Raw genomic sequence first — 20533 nt, forward strand, 5'->3', positions numbered from 1 at the left:
AATTAATAGACTAACATTTGTTTTCAGTCTTTGTTGTTTTCAAGCAACTTGCCTTGACTCCTAAACCACAAGAAACCTGTTCCCACAAATGCTTTTAAGCAAGCAAATGAGAAACTAACAAAAAACCCCAAGTACTTTTAGAAACAAAATACAAGCAACCGGAACTTCAAAAAAACCTCAACTAACACTTCAGGTTCACAACTTCTGATCAACGCATCAAATATTCTGGTTATGTGATGATAAATCGCAAGTTATGCTGCCATATTTAATCCATAATTCTGGATGAATTATGCAGTAGCCTTACCATATGCTACTACATGGCATGCTCACAAATCAAGTGTTTTCTGTCTAATACTGAAAACCCACAAGTCTGATGACAATGACAAGAGAGCATACTGCTTTGTACCTTCATAAGTACAATAATAGAACACATTGAGCGCCTCCACTGCAGCTAGTCCCCTCTGCTTGTAGCCAAAAATCAAATCTATCCATTCATGAAGATGAGCAGAAACATACTCAGATTCCTAGAATGAAAAAATGCTCTTGTAAGACAAGTATTGCTCCCTTCTTGAAGTATTTATTATTTTCTGTGAAAGAGATTTAATTCCTAAGCTAAGAGCATCCACAAACTCGGTATATACCAATGTTTAGGGCAGAAGCATAAGAATATCCACGTGTTTCTAGGGCAGTAACTGTCAGGTAAGAGGGAAAATTAATACAGTGAAGCAGCACATCTAGACTACTGAAATGCAACTATGCAAGCAGCTAGTTCCCTAGTACCTTACAGAATAATCTCTGAAAAGCAAGGGAAGCCTTACCACCTAAAGCCACTTAATTCTGCATTTTATCTCCTAGGGCAGCAAACTCCCAAATGATTAGTAGCTTCAAGCTCTTTCCTCTTTTCTTTTAAGCATTTTATCAACATGCACAGTGCTTTTAACTGAAAGTTCTAATGGTACTTGTAATGTCAAATGCAACCACAACTCTAGTTCAAACGTAGTCCCAGTATTTTACACTTAAGCCACAGTGACAATGTGTAGGTGTACTTTCTTTATCATTACTTCACACATATAAACATCATCTTACCAGAGCCTTCCTGTGTTTATAAATGAAGTCTTCTGGGGAGTGGGCCCATTTGGGGAGAATAACATCATTTACTACCTCTTTGGATATTTGAAGCTGACCTAAGTTAAAACCTATTGAATAATTTGGAGAATTTTAAGAGTTACTACAAAATACTTCAAATATCTTGATTTCTCAATAAAGATTAAAAAGCATTCTTTTCTCAATGCAAGGGAAGGATATTGAAAAATTCTTAATGCAAATCTCCAGTAACCCTACCACTGACATAGGAGGCTAAGTTCTGCTCTGAATGTTTAAAATGTTAAATGATACAGGATAACAATTGTCCAAAGCACCTAAATGATTTCAAAGCTGAAGTCACAACCCTAAAAGTAGCATTTACATACCCATCTGTAAAAATATATGCACTTGCTTTGTTTTACCAGGATTAAGAGTCCAAAACATTTCAATGAGGTTATTCTTAAGAATGAAGTTACTTATAGGATTAAATGGTTGTAGAATCAAGGCTTTTAAGAAGTCTTAAATCCCACCAGCTTTCATTAGAACAATTCTAAATACTTAAATGACTTTTGAAAGCGTGACATGGGTGTTTCCAATTTTTATAACTCAGAACTCTAGTAGATTGTAGCTAGCAGACTAAAGTAGCAGCAGCACAAACATATAAAGCCATTTTTAAACTGTGTAATAGGTAAAGAAACAATTCCCTATGCAACAAATGTGAATTAAAAAATGTCCAGGAGTCTCATATCAGAATGCAGGATGCTGTCTTTTCAATCAGCATTATATATGAGTGAAAGAGCCTTTTTTTTTTCTCCTTCTTCTGATGGGTACTGAAACCTTACATGGCTCTCAAATCAGGTGACTTAACATTGCATTGGAAGAAAACAGTAACAAGCAGAAAATATGCTGGTTGCCTAGAACAAATAAAAGACCTCACATGTTTGAAGATGTCCAAACTGTATCACCCAACGAACTCAGTAAAAAGAATACTAATTAATCTGTATTAACTTTTGCTATTTTATCAGTATTAACTATTGTTAACTTTCTCTTTTTCAAACATACAAATGAGCATCTCTGCTATTTTACATTTGGTAAACAACACTATTTTTAGCCATCCTTAAGCCCCTAGTCCGAATTTTAAACAATGTTCAGGCTGCTGCTTAACACAACTGGTGTCTTCCTTAAACAGTTTGAAGCCAGCATGATGAATAAAGTAATTTCTACAAGCACACTATAAGGCTTAAATAAGAAGTGTTCCACAGCATTCACAAATGCTTGTAATAATTCTTCTCTGAAGAGTACAAGAACAGTTTTCTATGAGAATATTCTGAGCAGTCAGTTTACCATTTTGATTCTCCAGGAACTCTGGAAAGTAGAAGAACTCTGGGATAAGTTCCTTGACATCATTGGGGTTGTCCATGAGTGCCTGCCAGGTAGCAGGAATAGAGTGGAACTGCCTGTCAGCACAGTCAAATCTGTGGATCAGAAAACTCAGGTTAGACTTTAATCATTCCCTCAGTAAAATGATAAGGAAGAAAAAGAAAAGTGCTGCTTATTTGCTCACAGCATACCTGCCACTTTGAAGCTGGATATGAAGTGTTGTGAAAGGTTCTACCCGAATGAGGTAATGCATGACACCAGCAGCATTTGAGTAATGTGTCCCGTAATGAAATTTATCAATCATCCCAAGGGGATCCTCAAAATTCTCATATCTAAAAAAAGAAATCTTTTTAAATACAACTGAGCACTACAGCTGATTTACATGTGGATTATACTTATTGGAGGCAAGGATTCAAAAGACTCGATCACAGCAATCTAGAAGAGAAAAATACATTGAGTTCTACATGAGGATTCCAATTCTGACTTAGAAAGTCCCTAAGCAAAAGACCACTGAAATATAAAAATGTACACTGGATGAAGCCTTTGCATACCTGTTCTTATACTCTTCCCTAGGCATTTATTATGAGCTGTCAGAAACTGGGTAAAGGGCAAGACAGGACTGATTTAGCATGACTTCATACAACAGACAAAAAAAACCACATCACTAAGCTGAATATTTACTATTGAAGGGACTTGTGACAGTTTTCTGCAAGATTTAAGAAGAGATTTATTTTACGCTCACGCCCATTTCCTTTTCCACTGGCAAACTCACTCTACAGTACTACGCCATGATCTGGCTGATATATTCCTGTGTCACAAGGCTAGTAAGAGAAATTATAGTTAAACGTACTGCTGGAGAACCAAATTCATTACAGTCAGGGATAGAGCCTAATCATTCAAAGAGAATTCTCCATGTTCAAAGTTTTCAGAACAAAGCTGCTTTTGGAAGATGCCTGGCAAGTGCAGTCTGGTATGATAGCACACTCACTCCCCACACTAGCAAAAAAGAAAGGATTGCTACACTGATGTGTGGGTGTAAGTACTTGTCATTCCTACCTACAGAGGAGTTGCTGGAAGTCACCAAGTTATATTTTGGTTCAAAGATAATAACCTATGCTTGAAAAAAAAAAAGAGCAGGAAGCACAGATTTAGGATCAATGCTACCTCTCAGCACAGGCAACAATTCATCAGTATGATTTCACATTCCTTATCTTGAAGCAGACACGGGACACAATATGACTCTTCAGGCTGCTGGGCCATTAACTTAAGTGTTTCTACAGCCTTTCAGGTTTTTATCTGCACACCTGAGAAACAACTGAAAATTTACAACAGTAAGTTTTGTTCTTTCAGTGCCATTAAGGTAATTAACCTGAATGCAGCAGGAAAAACAAATCAACAACCTTTGCAAATGCATCTACGATGTTATAAAACTAGCTTCTAAAATTTTTACTGTCACAACTTTATTTTTAAAATGTGTTATTAGCCTGGAGGTTCAGAAAAGACAGAGAAATATAACCGAGTGTTCAAATGCATACTTCTCTTTCACAGCCTTAGCGTTCTTTTCATTTACCACCCCTATGGGTTTGGACAGATCCCTAAAGACTGCAGGATTATTCAAGTCCAGTTCTTCTGAAGTATAATCTCTTAAAATCCAGGGGAACTAAAAAGAAAAAAGAGGCAAATATCAAATTGAGATTAAAAATCCACCCTTCAAAATAGAAAAAATACATACCTTTGACAAAAATTTTAAATTTTTTTTTTTTAATTACCACAGGATATTGAGCAAGGTCATTGTAAGTTCGTCCTGCCATTGTGTTCAGCTGAATAAGGTAGTCAAAGTTGGATATTTCTCTATTCACCCATTTCTGAAGGACAAAAAAAGATACAATGGTACTCACTATATCAAAGATACCACTATTGCAAATTACATGTCTTGTCAGTATTTATCTGCCAGAGGACAGTATTGACAAGTGAAAGGCACAAGACCGTAAGAACGGTATGAAAGTCCAAATTTAATTTCTCCTAATAAAGTTTATTTTCCCCTTGATTCAGTGACTGTGCTACCTGTATTTCATTGAAATCATGTCCCTGATCGATGCCAGTACTGTTTTAAATACAGGGCAGCAACAACTAGCAGCCTCAGAACAATAATGGAGAAGAAAATCAGAAATGAAAGAAATGAAAAGAAGGCAGGTTAACAGGTATTGAGAAAAAGGGGAACAGAACTTTGAGATCTATTAGAGTTCTAAGGTAAAAATTTATTTATAAATTATTCTCCCATTGGTTGATAGTACAGGAATTTGTAAACTAACATAGTCCTTGTGCCTTTGCTCCACTATTATATTTTAAACCAAAGAATAGTCAGAGCTGTGTGGAGAAGGGCTCAGTATCTGTCTGGAGCATGATGGAAACATTACATACCTTTGGCAAAATTTAAAAATTTTTTTTTTAATTACCACAGGATATTGAGTGAGACCTTCCAGGACTCCTTCAAGAAGCAGAGGAATACTCTAGACCATTTATGCTGAAGTCTCATACCTGCATCAAACCCGAAGCTTTAAAAAGTTCCTGCGGAGATCTGGTCCCAGAAATATTTGGAGAACGCAGTGACAATATTCGACTATATACTTTGTTTCGTACCTGTTAGAAACAGCATTAACAAAAAAATTATTCTGGAGATTGAAGCTGACAAGTCAACAACAACTCTGCTAATTAAAACATGAAATAAATAGAACACAGTTACACTTTTAAACACTTCTATCTCTTTCTGCATAAAATGTTGTGACATGGATGGACATAACATTCTTCAGTAACAGGATATTAAGGCAACATATGTTATGAAGTGATTTTTTGTGTGTGTGTGTGTGTGTGTGTGTGTGTAGATGGTACACAGAAAATCATTATTGCCACAGAAGTCTTCTAGAAAAGACTGCTGCTGTTCAAATAAAATTACACCAATGTTTTCCCCACAAAACTATTGCAAAGATTTATTTACATAAAGAAGAAAACAAACAAACAACACCTTACAGGAGCTATTCATAAACTGACCTACTAGTATGTAACTCCCCGTAAGTTCTGATATTTATCTTAGCCCCACATACAAATGATCACTGACATTTTCCAGGGAGGGGGGAAGGAAAGTTCACTAATCCTAAACCACAGAATACAGAAATAGCAATTATTTCCAATGTTGTGGTAAAATAGAAAGTCTCCTTTGCTTTGTAATAATTTGTAATTAATTTTTGTAACTGCAAATTAATTTGTAATTAATTAAATTTTAATTATTTTAAATTGAATATTTAAAAAGATGTGTGGGCTTCAAGATTACACTGATGTAATTTTAGTTGAATAATTGTTCTGTATCATAACAGAGAGAGAGAGAGAGAGAGAGAGAGAGAGAGAGAGAGAGAGAGGAAATAAGAATCTTGTTTTATCCATCTTTTCACAATTAATCAGTGTCTAAATGCCAGACTCAGGTTTTCACAGACTGCAGTCTAGTTTCCCATAATGGCTGTATCTAGCAAACCTTTTTAATAATACTGTAACACTAGTAGCAAAGACACCAACTCAAATTAGACACAATCAGTGAACTTAAACTTGACCCTTGTGCTAATTATATAAACTAAGGAAATTTGGGAAACCCATACCTCTTTATTGAAGTTAAGGAAATAGTTGGTTTGATCTGTAAGGAAGATCTCCAAAGCTGACCTCCTCAGGTTGTACCGACGCAAATGTATCTCTCGAATTTGAGAAAGGTGCCATTTGAAATCAAAACCTACCCCTAGGAAAAGCACTTTGATTATTGACTTGGAGTATATCAAAACCTTTTCATATAGACCTAATGCAACATCATTTCCAATCACCCCAGAGTTATTCCTAGAAAAGGCAAATTTTATATATGGCTTGATTAACCATTTTGCTAGGAAAATATTAACTTTAGCTATTATTCTGCTGAAAGAAAGAGGCAGCAGGAAATATCTGATGGAGTGTAGAATTTGTTTTTGCTTTCTGACCAAAGACACATTATAAATATATTCTGTTGACAAAAAATATGAACCAAACCCCTTTGTTTTCTTAAACAAGCTCAAAGAGAAGCTTTTATGTTTCCAATTCCCAAAAGGCCAATTTCTTGATCTACTGTTTTCAAAAATTTTACCATTATTGGTCAAACATTTCAATTCACTGTTTTCATATTCAACTGTGTACATTCTATTAAAGTTCACTAAATTAATATAGATGATTAATGTTTACATGCTACTACGTTTAATAATTACATAGTACTACTTTTTAATCAATGCATGAGTGAAACATTATTTGTCAGGGAGAACAGAGAGGTGCCATTTAAGCAGCAAATTAGAGGTAATGACTTTTTTTTTAGTCAGCAAACATTATTAATTTTTTTAATAAGTTAATTTTTTAAACAAATACTAAGGATAGTGAATCAATTTAACAGCTCAGCAAGTACAGTTCCAGATTCTTGATTCTGAAGGGATTAGCCAGTCATTGGACACCAAATACAACATCAGTTTTAAGTACAGATCCACAACCTGTCTCTTCACAATTAGTTTGACACTTATTCTCAAAAAAAATGAAACACAGCCTACTAAACACAAAATGCTGAACTGCACTGAAAAGAAAGAGACACTGATCATGCTCACCTTCCTCTTTTTCAATGCTACCATCAAAGAAATAGATGTGCTGGGTAGTGATCTCCAGCCTGCCAGGTATCACATCAATTACTGTAATGAGTTCACAGTCTTCAGACAATATTAGCTTTTCTTTCTGACTTTGCTCATCCTTCTCATCCCTACAAAAATACCATTAAATGTTACAGGGTTGGGTAAATTATACAGTTGCTTAGGTACTTGGTAAGAGTACAGTTCAGAAAATAATTAAATTTGAATGGCATTAAAAGTGCAACATAAATGATTATATGAAGTTACTTTCATCAGCAGTCTCGAATGTTTCAGACTAGACTACCAAACATCATTTCATAACATTGCTCTTCAGGCTTGATATTTCAGTCTCGGGCACAATGTACTTGACCTCCCTTGAACTATGAAAACATGAAGCTGCATTTCCCTTTCTTATTTAATTGCTAGGTGCTTAAATTCTCTGGCCCAGAGCAGAGCTGAGTCCTGGTTCACATGACTGAAGTTTTCAGAAGTATTTGAAGTAATGGTTGCTCAGCAGTCTATAGATATGACACATCACAAGCAACCACTTAATAACCTTTCAGGGACAAGAAAATGCATTGGTATCACTCAAAAAAGTGCCACATCTCTACGGGACTTCAACGACATTAGACACACATAGATGTACGGACAACATCACATGTCCAGTTACTGAAGTGAAGCATTTGCTATCTCCCCCTGCCCTACGCTGCCTTCCCCGCTACCTTTTTTTTTTTTTTAAAAAAAAAAAAAAAAAAAGTCACACAAGTGACATGAAGGAAGCACAGCAGGCCTTTTTTCTGGAATGCTCTTAAACACAGGTGACTCTATAGTAGATTAACGCCAACCAACCAAACATCCATGTTATGCAGCTGATGGTATAGGGAATGGCCCTGGCATCTATTATGTCTGCATCTATTATATATGCGCTTGCAGCCCAGAAGGCCAACCGTATCCTGGGCTGCATCAAAAGAAGCGTAACCAGCAGGTCGAGGGAGGTGATTCTCCCCCTCTACTCCACTCTCCTGAGACCCCACCTGGAGTACTGCGTTCAGTTCTGGGGTCCCCAACATAAGAAGGACATGGACCTGTTGTAGCGAGTCCAGAGGAGGGCCACGAAGATGATGAGAGGGCTGGAGCACCTCTCCTATGGAAACAGGCTGGTCTAGTGGAAGGTGTCCCTGCCCATGGCAGGGGGGTTGGCACTAGATGATCTTTAAGGTCCCTTCCAAACCAAACCATTCTATGATTCGATGATCTATGAAGAAGAGCCAGTTCCAGTCTGGTCTATGCCCTTACAGGGTGGACAGCCTCTTGAGAATTATAGCCAATGTACATAGTAGAAAAGCCTCAAAAATTCTGTAGCTTCAGACCAACTGCGAGCAGTGAATAACTAAGATCATCACAAACATCTGCTCTGCCTTCTTTTCCCTGGGGCTCTTTAGGTCTCATTGTTGACAATGATAAATCCAACAGCAACTTTTCTGCTGTTCAAAACTACAACAAAGACCTGGATTGGGTTGTTAAGATCAGACAAAGAAAGGGGGAAGCTTTGCATGCTAATCAGCTCCTGAAGTTGTTTCTCGCTCCTTATCCCTAGCACAGAAACAAATTTCACCTGTTGTGTTCTGCTGTTCAATACTTACAAATTGGAACTGGCTGCTGTGTCTTCTTCCGGTAGTTCAAGAACATCATCTTCCAAGTCACTCACTTTCACCTGCTTCACCACCTCCAGAAGCAGAGACTCACTAGAGGGCTGTGTCTGGTACACACCTATCATAAATAGACATTGCAGCTCAGCAATTTTTTTGCTACAACACTTTTGGAAAGCTAAACTACTGAGTGTATCTTCTACTATTGAATGTTGGTTTTAACTGAGTAAGAAGCAACCAGACTTCTTAAATACTTTTCAGAGCAAGCAGAACACTAAAAATACTCCCTGAACTACAGTGAAATATATGGCAAATCATAACAGTATAACGGGAAGACAGAAACATATTACAAAATTTTAAACTGAATTCTGATGTGTACCTTTCCAATGAAATATTTTGCAGTGTTCTGCCAGATACTGTTAAAGCATGCAGATTTCATGGAAATACACTGCATTTGTTTTTTGCTTGCTTGGGTTTAGAAGAGTGTTGTTATTTTGGTTTGACTGTTGATATCCAATACACCTAACTTAAAGAACAGTTTACACCACTAATTCAGCTGTTTGGCACACTTCTGAAAGAAAACATTTCATATCTACACATTAATCATAAGCTCTAAAATGTTTTAAACAAATACTGCCTGCTTACTCTGATCTTATTGTTTCCTTTTCTTGAAAAAAATAATCCTAATCAAGAAAGCTATACGACTGCTTATTTTAAAACAAAGGAGTTCTTTAACTTTTTTTTTTTTGCAACAAAAATACACATTTCAATGAACAAGGGGAAATTAATTGTACTCAGTAGGAAGATGCTATTTCAGGTCAAAGCACCACTCTTGCATCACACATTTTACTATAGGGGAAATAGAGAAAAATCAAGATTTAAGTATCTACCATACACTGATTCTTAAATACAAAGAGCAAAGTGTGTATCTTTCTCCAGTACAGACTGAAGAATCCCAAGTGAAATAGCAAATACAATACAACTTTACCTAAATTATCTCTCAGGTCACTAGCATCCTGATGAGAGTTGAAGTTGTAATTCTGCACTAGTTTTAGTCTCATACGTGAAAAATTTTCCACATTTGAAAGTTTCCAGTGAATAGGATGCTGTTTCCTAGGAAAACAAGAATATTCATTAAAACAGTTAAAAGAAGGTAAAGAACTATATGAATGAACTGATTACAACAGAGTACATATTTAGAAAAATACTGGTCATCCACTTGTACATTGTAAAACATAAAAGCACTAAACAGCCTTCTAACTTTATATTTCATATTGCAGCTCAGATCATCCTAAAGCATTTTGTAAACAGTATTTATTTCCTACTGAAATATATCAAATTGTTTACACTTAAAAGACTTAAAAGACTAAAAAAAAAAACCCACTTTATCCATAACTTCCCCAAAAGCTAAGACAGGCAAAATGTATTCTTTTAAATTTAAATTAGCTTCATGCATAAAAACTCAGAGTTTATTCTCTCTTTTCCAACAGAATCACGAATTTGTAGGATTTCTCAAAAAGTTTTTGCTATCACTTCATTGATAACTTATTTTTATTTGACACTTGGCAAGAAAATCTAGTATGTAGGCAACCAGCTCAGCATTACACTTCAATCTTTGCATTTTGATAATTAAATGCATAGAACATAATAAAAGAAGTATTCAATATTAACTTCACATCTCAAGAATTGTTATCAGAGTCAATTTGACAAGGTCCTAACCATGTGAAACACTAAGTTAGTCATGTGGGCAAATTCCTTCTAAGCATCATATATGGTTTCATTTAAGAGTTTCACCCTTACATTTCAGACCAAGGACCACGTTCAGAGAGCAAGTAAAGCTGGGCTGCTCTCCACTGTCTCAGAGTAGCTGTGTGTTGACTATTAAGTTGTTTTAGCATACTGTTGTACCGCAGATTTTCCTGTCGAGCCTTTCTGCTGAATGGTTCCACAAAATGCTCCTGAAAGACCATTAAAAATAAATCTAGCACTGAAATAACTCTGATCTTTGAAAACACAGTTTTGTGGCTTGCAAGAATTCTCATAAATTAAGAAGGAACAAAAAAAATTTAGCAGTAAAAACTTCTGAAAACTTAAAGTAATGCTTAAGACAGAAATTTTAAAAACCTTAGAAAGAAATGGCGCTAAACTTCAACTTAAAGATGTGAAGAAAGCCTTATCAATTCTGAATCCATATGAAAGCAATTTTTCATCATCAGAAAAGTGGTCAGTATTGGAAATCCTATTATAATAGGTAGGATTTTTCTTTACGTTCTAGAATGTGACTCTCATTGCATTCTTTCTTTAGCTACTTGAATAAAAAAAAACTTACTAATAGGATGATTATTAAGAAGACAAAGGGAACACAAGAGAAATGTAACTTAGCTATGATATTTGCTATTATCACCAGTTAATTCTAATGCTTAAACAGAGTCTGGACCTTATACAGAAAGGTCAGTTCAGAAACAATTTTTCCACACATTAAACAGGAACTGTTCACAGTTTTAAATATTTTCATTATTGAAGTTGGGTTTAAAAAAAAAAAACCACACTTGACTCATAACGGAGAAGAGGTTTTAATAATTCAAAACATAAATTAGAGTAAAAGAAGATGCAGCTTATAGCTGAGCATAATTCTAGGTTGCTGTACTATGAGAAAGGCCTACTGTCCTGAAATAACTCTGCTTACAGATAAGACACTTAAATAGAAAGAACAGAAGTAAAAAGCATGTCCTGCAAGTGTATATAGTCACATTGCCCATAAAATCTTCAAACAATCAACCTGCCTGCAATCACTTGAATTGGATCATCCTAGAATTCAGTTTCTCCATCTTTTAGAAGGCAACTCCTGAGATAGTTCTTCTAAGAGAAATTTGCACTCACTCAAAACCTTACCTGAAATTTAAGCTTACTTTCTCCTCTCTCCCGGTCTCGCTTGTGCATGTTCACCATAAACCCTTCATAACAATCTTTCCAATAAAGTGCCATCTGCTCTTGATCATGTCTGAATGAATTCTCTTCATACTGCTTCATATTTGGAATAATCTGGTTCCATCAAAACAAAAAGCACAATGTGATTCCTGAATGAGTTCCTCTGCTTTCATGGCTAAAAGGAGGGGGAAAATGATACAAAGAATGTACTACTTACGTATTTGTCAATATAAACTTGCCACTCATCAGAGCTGCAGTATTCTTGAAAGTCCTCAAAGAAAGATGGGCTGCCATTGGTAGGAGGCAATGAAGGGAGATGCAGGTTCATGAAGAGAAGTTCATAAATCTTGGACACTAATGTCCGAACAAGGGGAATCAAAAATGAGTAAGTTTCTGTCTTCTCTTCAATTGACCTACTCAAGATGCCTTCCAGCTTCCCCAAGAGGTAGCATGCTTCAGGCTGGCTCTCAATTATTTTGGTCTGAAGGAGGGTGTTTAGTTTGGCTGCTGCCATAGCACAGACCTACACAGACAAAAAAAAACACAAAACAAAACAAAAAAATAAATGCAATCCTCAAAATAGTAATTTTGAGCACGTATCTTTTTAGCACAGGAGTATGTACATATTCTGGCTGCATCCCAGTTAGCCTGAAGGCACACATGTATCAAATATGTGCACTGATCACTTAATGATCCTGTGATGACCAAACCTGAGTCAGCTGCAACCCCAAAGTCACACAGCTGCATTAAGACAATCACATACCTAAACTAATAATCCTGGCTTTACTGAAAGGCTCATATTCCAGGCACAGCTCTGCTAACTTTGTTCCAAATGTTGATTTGCCAAAACAGTCCAGGTTCATGTGCTCTTAATGTATGTAACCCTGAAATGGCTAATAAATGTATTTTATTTATTAATATAATAATTATATTAATTATTATATTACAAATATAATATAATATTATATTTGGAACAAAAAGTCATGATCAGAATCACTATCTTACTACCACTAGTGCCTACATAGTCCCATCTTCAAAGAGCTTGCCCTCAACCTCTTTCTCACACACAGGAGGTGCACATTGACAGTACTGTAGAGTAAATTTGCAAATGGTAGGAAACAATAAAACATCTTCCCTATAGAAGGATGAAGGACTGCCATCAGTGTGCTCACTGGTATAAGCAGCTCCCCCATAAACCACAACAGTCACATCAAACGTGCACTTAAAACACAGTACCACTTGCAGGAATTGGCAACAAACCTGTAAGTTATCTTGTGCAATGAATCCAAGGAGCAACTGGACTTGCACTTGTGAAAGCCTGATGGCTTCTAGGCCAGCAGAGTACCAGACTGACAGGCTATCCATGAGAGTCACTAGTTCTTCCAAGAGCTATTGTAAAAACAGAAGATTTGCATGAAATAAAATTAACAACAGCTACTCCAGTTGGAGACACATTAATTTCAGAGAGCTGAAGAAGAGGCTGTGTTCACACTTCTAACCTATCCAAACCCATGAAATTATCCCAGAACACTTCAGTTAAACCAGTAATTTGAAACAATTCCTGACTACAAAAATCTGTCTATCTAGCACAGTATGTAAACTCATGTATCTCCCCTGAATAAAGCCAAAACCAGCACACAGTATATATGCTTGTTTTTCCTATAATTTAACTCCAGTAAATGCCATTTCCTTAGAAAAGTTAGAGACTCCACAAGCAGGATTACTACGATTGAAAATACACTATTATTAATAGCACAGATACCATATCAACTTGCAATTTCTGGGTTCAGTGTATACAGGATTTTATGTCATTCTATTGCTTTGTATTTTAAATTATTCAAGTGTAATGCTAGTATAATACACCAGCAAAAGCAACATGCACAGTGCCCTGATAAGGAAAATGAGGCTTCTTTCACGAATATCTGATTTAGTGAAATGCTTGAAACTTCATAACAACTATTAATATCTTTTTAAAAATAATAAACACACCACTTAGGAGGCACTCCTTTCTGTCAGTATTTTGTGTTGGCAAGAAGCACAACTCTCATTGGTCCAAAGTGCAGATCTCATTTCTAATTAGATTTTATAAAGCTAGATTACCAGACAAGGCAAAGCTTTTACCAAGAGAAAACTTTTAAAAAAGAAACAATTAAAAGATTTAAGATTAAGCTATGTTTACTTATAAGCAGGCACTTTGGAGAGCAGCTTAGGAATTATTGTGTTGATGACTCTTAACATTATACTTTTTTCTTCAAAAAGAAGTAGCCTTAAAAAACCTGATTTTTTAAGGGTTTATTGTGATATAATGATGGTTTCCATACAATACCTCTCCCCTTTAGCCTTGAAAAATGGAAAAACAATGAGAACTCAGACAGTGAAGGAAGCAAGACCACTGCCAGAAATTACATAAATGTTGAGGCAAATTATGAGTATCTACAACATACATGTCAAGAAGGCAGGAGAAACAGACAGATGACAGAAAGCTTCTTTACCTTACTATGTATTGTGTTTGCTAGTCATTTTCATCCTCAGACCTCATGTTTCTGACTCTGACATATAAAATTGAGCTATTTGCATATATATGCACAAAATCATGTTGAAACTCCAATATGGGTCAAAGCTCAGAAGTGACATTTCTCAGCTTGCAACTGAGAACAGAGTTTTGGCTGGTCTTTTATTCAGGACACGCACAATGAGTCATACATGCTGATAAACAGTGCAAAACCTGCCTAGGCTACAACTGACATTGTTTCATTAGCTCCTACATTTTCTAAACATTTCTCCAGTCTGAAGAGACCTGGATTTTCAGTAGAGTACCACTTATAGGCCTATTTAATTTGCAAAATTAACTATATTCCCTGTAGTAAGTATTCATACTTTTTTACTCATTAAGGGGCAATTCTAATCCATTCCAGTATGAACCCTTACTCTAATATCTACAGTTTAAAAGCATACGCCTAGAAGGGATGACAGTATCCAAGCTGACAATTTTTTCATTACTATTTCAGCCTATATACAGTACTTCCATTATGTAGTTACTGTACCTTTTCTGTCCATAAATTTGAATTAACTAGTCCTTCTGCCTGCAGGAAATCTTGTACAATTAACAAGAGCGTGAAGGCATTTTCAGCATGTGTAGGGAGAGCTTTTGAATCTCTGTTATCAGTGACTGACCATTCTAACATCTTCTCCAGCAAGCTGCATGGAAAACAAAAGCCCAAAGTAATTATTACATGTTCTAAGTGTAAGTGGCTTTAAAAAAATCCAATTAAGTATTTAATTGAATCTCTTAGTCTGCAGTGACATAACTGCCATCTTCTTGATAAGCCAATGAGGTAAAAGAGATTTTGAGAAGCTCATGAAATCAGCAATAGTTTCAAAACCTTGCAGCCACATGACACTCTAAATAGGTAGTGGAATATACTTCTGACAGTATGTGAAGAGAGAGCAAACAAAAGTACATCTTGTCAGGAAAAACCTACCCCTTCCCAGCTTCACTAATGCTCCTTACTTTTTCTGTTTTTCCTCAAAAGGGATGAAAGAACCCATCCTTGAACTGCACACTCACTTGAGTTTTATTTCATCAGAAGGTCGCAGCAACTCATGAGATATCCCCAGTTGGGTCAGTGCAGAAAACACCTGTCCTCTCTCAATCCAAGCAGCATCATCAGATTTTTCAATGCCTTTCCACATTATACACAGTAGGATGTCTGTAAGTAACTGTATGAGTTCATTATCACCCCCCTACAAAAGAAGAGAAATATTTACAGCCCTTCTAGACTAGAAAACCATCAAAATGTTTCTTGTTCATCATAGTCCCTATGCTTGCATGTTTCAGCATTTTTGAAAACTCTGCAGTGTAAAGTCCAATTGCTAAATACATGAAAACACAAATATAAGAGACGGTGGCTTGCTTGTATGTTGTAATACATACTGACTTGACTTCTACATTTTGACCTGACCTTTAGCCAAACTTAATTTTTTCACAGCAAGTCTGCTCCATGCCTCCTCTGGAAGAGAAAGGATTTTGAAATACAGAAGAGGGGTGAGGGGTGGGGGGAGTTTGTAGTTTCTTTCTTTGTTAATTTGTGGGTTGTTTTTTTTTTTTTAAACATCAAAGCTATTCCAACTAGACAATCAAAAAAAGACAACACATTACAAAAGGAAGGCAATAATTATCCATCAGGGAGACGATTAAAAAAATAAAAAGGAATTGCAGACATTTGGAGGAATTAACCACATAGGGAGTGAATTACTTACTCCTTGGTTTTCAAATAAAGAAAGATCACCGGTGAAGCCCACATCATTTATAATGCCCAGCTCTTTGTCAGGCTGCCCAGAGAATGGTTTTGTGTTCTCCACTGGTGACGGTGTGCTGGGCTGGCTATCTGTCATCTGATTCACAATGTCAGCCAATTCATAAGAGTCAACACTGGACAGATCTAAACTCAAACGTGAAGGATTACTGTGCCACAATTCTTCCCGGTCCTCCGACCTAAAAGACCTCTCTGATGTGGATGTATCTTCCAGTGGCATAACAGAGAAATGAGCAGGGACATCCAGGGATTTGTTGTCTTCTAAACTCCACTGATCAAACAGACCATTAACAGATGCAAAGCTGCCAGTTCTGTCTCCCTCTGTCTTATCAGGTTGATGTTTCTGAAGCTCTTCAGCAGGAGGCTTTTTTTCTTCTTCCCTTGAGGAATCAGCCCTCTTCTCTTTAAAGCCAATCCGGACCTCTGAGTTTTCTTTCAGGAACAGTCTAACCAAAGTGTCCTGCCAGCCCAGCTGCTGAGAAATCTGTTGTGCTGCATCTAATTGGGAATGCAGAAGGTGCAAAACCTAAGGGTAGGAGAAGATATCCCATACCTACACATTAATTTTATCTTGTAACTGCATCCATTCTAGCTTTTCAATTAGACATTTTATGATCTTACAACTTTTTGCCTTTTTTTTTTTTTAAGAACCTTGTAAAAGAGCCACAATTGGTTAATAATAAGCAAACAAGACACAAAAATAATTTTTCTCATTAGAAATATGTATTTCAGAAAAAAAGAAAAAAAAAAGAAAAAAATTCCCATGAATAGGGGCGACAAGAAGCTATCAAAGCATATTGGTAAGTCCTCATATTTCAGCCACTCTTCTGCCATAATTCCTGCAAAAGCCAGTTGTCACAACAAATAATCCTATTCAGCTACTAGCCTACAAAAAAAGACAATCTAGAACAGAAAATATGCTTGATTAGGTACTATTAAATAGATAAAATTAAGAAAGCTACAGTATTAATAGCTTCCCAATAGTGTACATTATCTTTTCACTTTTTTCACTTTGAGAAACCTTAGTAGACAATATAGTGCCTCATAGCTACATTCAGTACTACTAATTACAATGATACAAGCCAGAGAGTGCTCAGTTTAGGAAAAAGTCACTGCTTCTTCCCTATCTCTTCCCTGCATCCACAACCACTGTTTTGAACCATAATATGTTCCATCAAAATAACCTACTAAGAATACAAACAAAACTTTGATCATGGTCTTAAGCATCCTTTGAGAAAACTCAGTAATCCAAGGAGTCTACTATCTCTAACCTGTAGAAAACACAAGCTATTTGAGAATCATGGTAGAGGCTTTTCTTTTTGTTTTGTTTTTTAAAAGGACTTGATACACAAAATTTAACATTAGCTGACAGAGGCTTCATTTTTAACATAAATCATTGCTAAAGAAAGCAGTAGCAACAAATACCACCACTGTGTCTCAAATAAATAATTAAGATATCACACTGTACAGCTTATGGGCTTAAAGGACAGTATTCCAGTTTCAAAGATGACAACTAACCTTTCTGCAGATAACCACTCTCACATTTATGTCTGATCTATGAGCCAGATGCACTACAGCTATGAGATCTTTATAATTTACAGCAGAATCTGTAGGGGAGAAAGAAAAAACAATATAAATTATATATGCAAGAGAACATAACAGCTAAATATTAAAAATTGCTTTGGAGGTCACCTCTACTTCCAGGGGTAGTAAAGGGAACAAACTTCAGGGAACTCAGAAAACGTTAGCTGAGACTAATGGGAACTTCAAATAGAACAGCTCTGTGAGGTAACAGTTCTGGTTTTCCTGAACAAAAAACCAAATATGTTTGCCTCTGAGCAGCAGAAGTTTACTAATGGTAGACACAACACTTGCCAATTACCTGCATACAGAACTTGCTTAAGAAGGTTTTTAATAAGAGAAACAGTAACTGGTGATTCATTCAAAAGGAGCCCCAGCCCAGAGTATCCCACTTCTCTGAGTCTCATACGGTGCTTACTACGTTCATAAACTTTAGTACATTTCAGCATCTCTTCCACAATCTGCAAGAAAAAGTACACACAAATGCAAAATAAACACAAGGGAGCATCCAGACCTCTCAAACTTAATTGAGTATGATACAACATGCTGGTCTACTGTTTTTAAAGTTTACTTCGTAAGCTAACTCACACAACATGGACTTTTTTCTTTTAAAAGATCCTAATACTTTACTTCAAAAGAACACTAATTCTATTGTGACTATGGCAGTAAACAATAACATCTAGCCAACAGAACGGAAGAGAGAAGAAAAAATTAAAATTTGAATGATTAGTATCTTTGCAATTGCATACACTTCTGCAGTCAGACCACTGAAAAATATAAATTTATGTTCAATTGATTAATTTAAGAACATATCATTCAATTCATTACCTTGAACACAAGTTCTCTAAGCCTGTCAGAGTATCTTTGATGCAGTAACAGAGCATAAAGAATATCAGCATTCCCTGGTTCAAAAAGCAATAAAAAAAGCTGGTCTGGGGTTGGGCTGGAATGAAGTAGGCTGAAGAGAACATCCAGAATTCCATAGAGCTACAAAATTAAGACAACTAAATTAATCCACAGTTCATTCAGACTTCATGATCTGTTTGGAGAAAATTTTCTTGGCTTTTAAATTTTACCCTTTGCTTGTTATAAAACAGACATTTTGTCAGCTCAATACTACAACATTTAAAATTAGATTTTTTGATACATTTTTTCTATATATAGAACACCTTATCAAACTGTAATTAGAGCTACAAAGCAAGTACAAGTTCTGTTGACGTCTACAAAATAGAAACCTCATCATTACAACTTCTGATCACTTGAAGTCCAATTCATTTGATTTTGTAAACTCAGAGAACTTTTGTAATGGCAGTATTACACATCATGTGCTTTCTGCCCTCTTCAGGGGAAAAAAAAATAACCGGTAAAAATACGGCCATCTGCAGAGCACTTTTTCAAGTTTCCAGTGTGCTTCTATAACCTGCTCCAGCTACATCTAAACACAACCATGCATGAAGTGGTCTTTTTCTTTTTTATTCCCCCCTCTTTTAAGCACAAAAGATTCCTAAACACCAAGAAGCAAAAACAAAACATTTTAAAACAGTTTAAACTATTACTTTATGCCATATTGGATACCTGCTCCTCTTCACTGGTGGCAGCTATGTATCCTATGATACTCTGTATTTCTTCATGTGTTCCACCTTTGCTCAGGAAATATTTGATCAGTCCATAGAGGGATGACTGTATTGTTCTCAGATCATCAGGAGCCAAATCACTGTCTTTACAGCCACTCCTATACACCAACAGACAGGAAAAGCAACCTAAGGAAGTTCTTCATGACTCATTAATAGCAATTTGACTGTGCTAGTTTTGTAATTTTTCACCTTAGATATCATGGCACAAGCTACCCATTTTTACTGAAGTAAGGCAACTGAACAGTAATAAGCAATAGTAGATCAGACTTAACCAAGTCTATAAAAGCCCTGAAATGTAGACTTGTACTGATCTGGATATAGGTCAGGATTTCAGATTCCCCTCTCCCACCCTCTAAGGGAAAGAGCAAGGTCTCTAGCCAGTCTTCCTCAATGACATAACTATATTCATAAGCAGATACAAATCATCAAGACTGAAAGTTAAAATTTTAAATTCCTAAAAAAGTCCTACTTCAATTTCTACAAGGATACAGAACTTAAAATGATAAACACTCTCATGGTAATGACCTATGACTTAATTTGCATTGTTGATAAAAAGTTCTTAAACTTTGTAATTTTAATGACTTCTCCAAGCATTTCTAGTATCATTGACACAAATTTTATATAATCCTATCAAAAAAATTTGTCAAGGAAAAGTAGCAAGTCAAATGGAAAAAAAAATTCAATGCAATTTTGAAAATTAAATCAACCACCAAAAGCCAACATGCAGTTTTATTTATTAATCTTCTCACTAGGATGACTGGGAAAAAAACAACAGCCACATACATTAAATGAGGAGGAGTTAGAAGAGGTAAAATTCATACCCATAATAAATCCTGAGCGTGTCTAGAAGGAACTGCACCCCATATTTCTTTCTGAAGAGTCTTCTGCTGTCTTTGATGATTGTAGAAAGATATTGTATATGCCCTATAATAAAAAGTTTTCTCTTAGAACCTACATAAAGATTTATGTCAAGTGAAGAGTACTGTGTCTTTGTGCAGTTGCCCAAGCCCAAGAGCTCACCAATTCTGAAGGGGAAGTCCCCACTGTTCCAGATACTGAAGTCAAAAAGTAAGTATTGATACATCTGTTGCAAAAGCTGCATGTTCTTTTCTACTGAGACTTGTTCTATCAACAACTGTACAGCCATCAGTACATTCACATCCATTAAGTTGCTTGGTACCTTTCAAAATAACAACAGGTGTTAGCACTCAAAATATTGAATATCCTAATAAACTTCATTTTTTTTAAATCAAATTTTGAGATTCTTTTATCTTCTACAGCAATGT

The 20533-nt window shown here is 36.0% G+C and overlaps 1 protein-coding gene across 6 annotated transcripts in view; it reads right to left on the reverse strand.

Annotated features, from left to right (window-relative positions):
* NBEAL1 (neurobeachin like 1) overlaps window positions 1–20533 on the reverse strand; it is a 91393-nt gene that overhangs the window by 18238 nt on the left and 52622 nt on the right. For all 6 annotated transcript variants that reach the window (XM_068407857.1, XM_068407860.1, XM_068407854.1 and 3 more), the window contains 24 exons: window positions 20268–20427; window positions 20069–20171; window positions 19189–19345; window positions 18442–18600; window positions 17915–18074; window positions 17551–17639; window positions 15977–16558; window positions 15285–15460; window positions 14761–14914; window positions 12977–13105; window positions 11934–12239; window positions 11681–11830; window positions 10589–10746; window positions 9777–9901; window positions 8783–8909; window positions 7122–7270; window positions 6111–6244; window positions 5002–5103; window positions 4233–4328; window positions 3999–4123; window positions 2655–2795; window positions 2428–2558; window positions 1087–1196; window positions 407–524 (listed from right to left, as the gene is read on the reverse strand). In XM_068407857.1, the coding sequence (XP_068263958.1) occupies window positions 407–524; window positions 1087–1196; window positions 2428–2558; window positions 2655–2795; window positions 3999–4123; window positions 4233–4328; window positions 5002–5103; window positions 6111–6244; window positions 7122–7270; window positions 8783–8909; window positions 9777–9901; window positions 10589–10746; window positions 11681–11830; window positions 11934–12239; window positions 12977–13105; window positions 14761–14914; window positions 15285–15460; window positions 15977–16558; window positions 17551–17639; window positions 17915–18074; window positions 18442–18600; window positions 19189–19345; window positions 20069–20171; window positions 20268–20427 (3841 nt within the window). The remainder of the gene's footprint in view (window positions 1–406; window positions 525–1086; window positions 1197–2427; window positions 2559–2654; window positions 2796–3998; window positions 4124–4232; window positions 4329–5001; window positions 5104–6110; window positions 6245–7121; window positions 7271–8782; window positions 8910–9776; window positions 9902–10588; window positions 10747–11680; window positions 11831–11933; window positions 12240–12976; window positions 13106–14760; window positions 14915–15284; window positions 15461–15976; window positions 16559–17550; window positions 17640–17914; window positions 18075–18441; window positions 18601–19188; window positions 19346–20068; window positions 20172–20267; window positions 20428–20533) is intronic.

Source organism: Nyctibius grandis, chromosome 9 (assembly GCF_013368605.1).
Source record: "Nyctibius grandis isolate bNycGra1 chromosome 9, bNycGra1.pri, whole genome shotgun sequence".
Taxonomy (NCBI): Eukaryota; Metazoa; Chordata; class Aves; order Nyctibiiformes; family Nyctibiidae; genus Nyctibius; species Nyctibius grandis.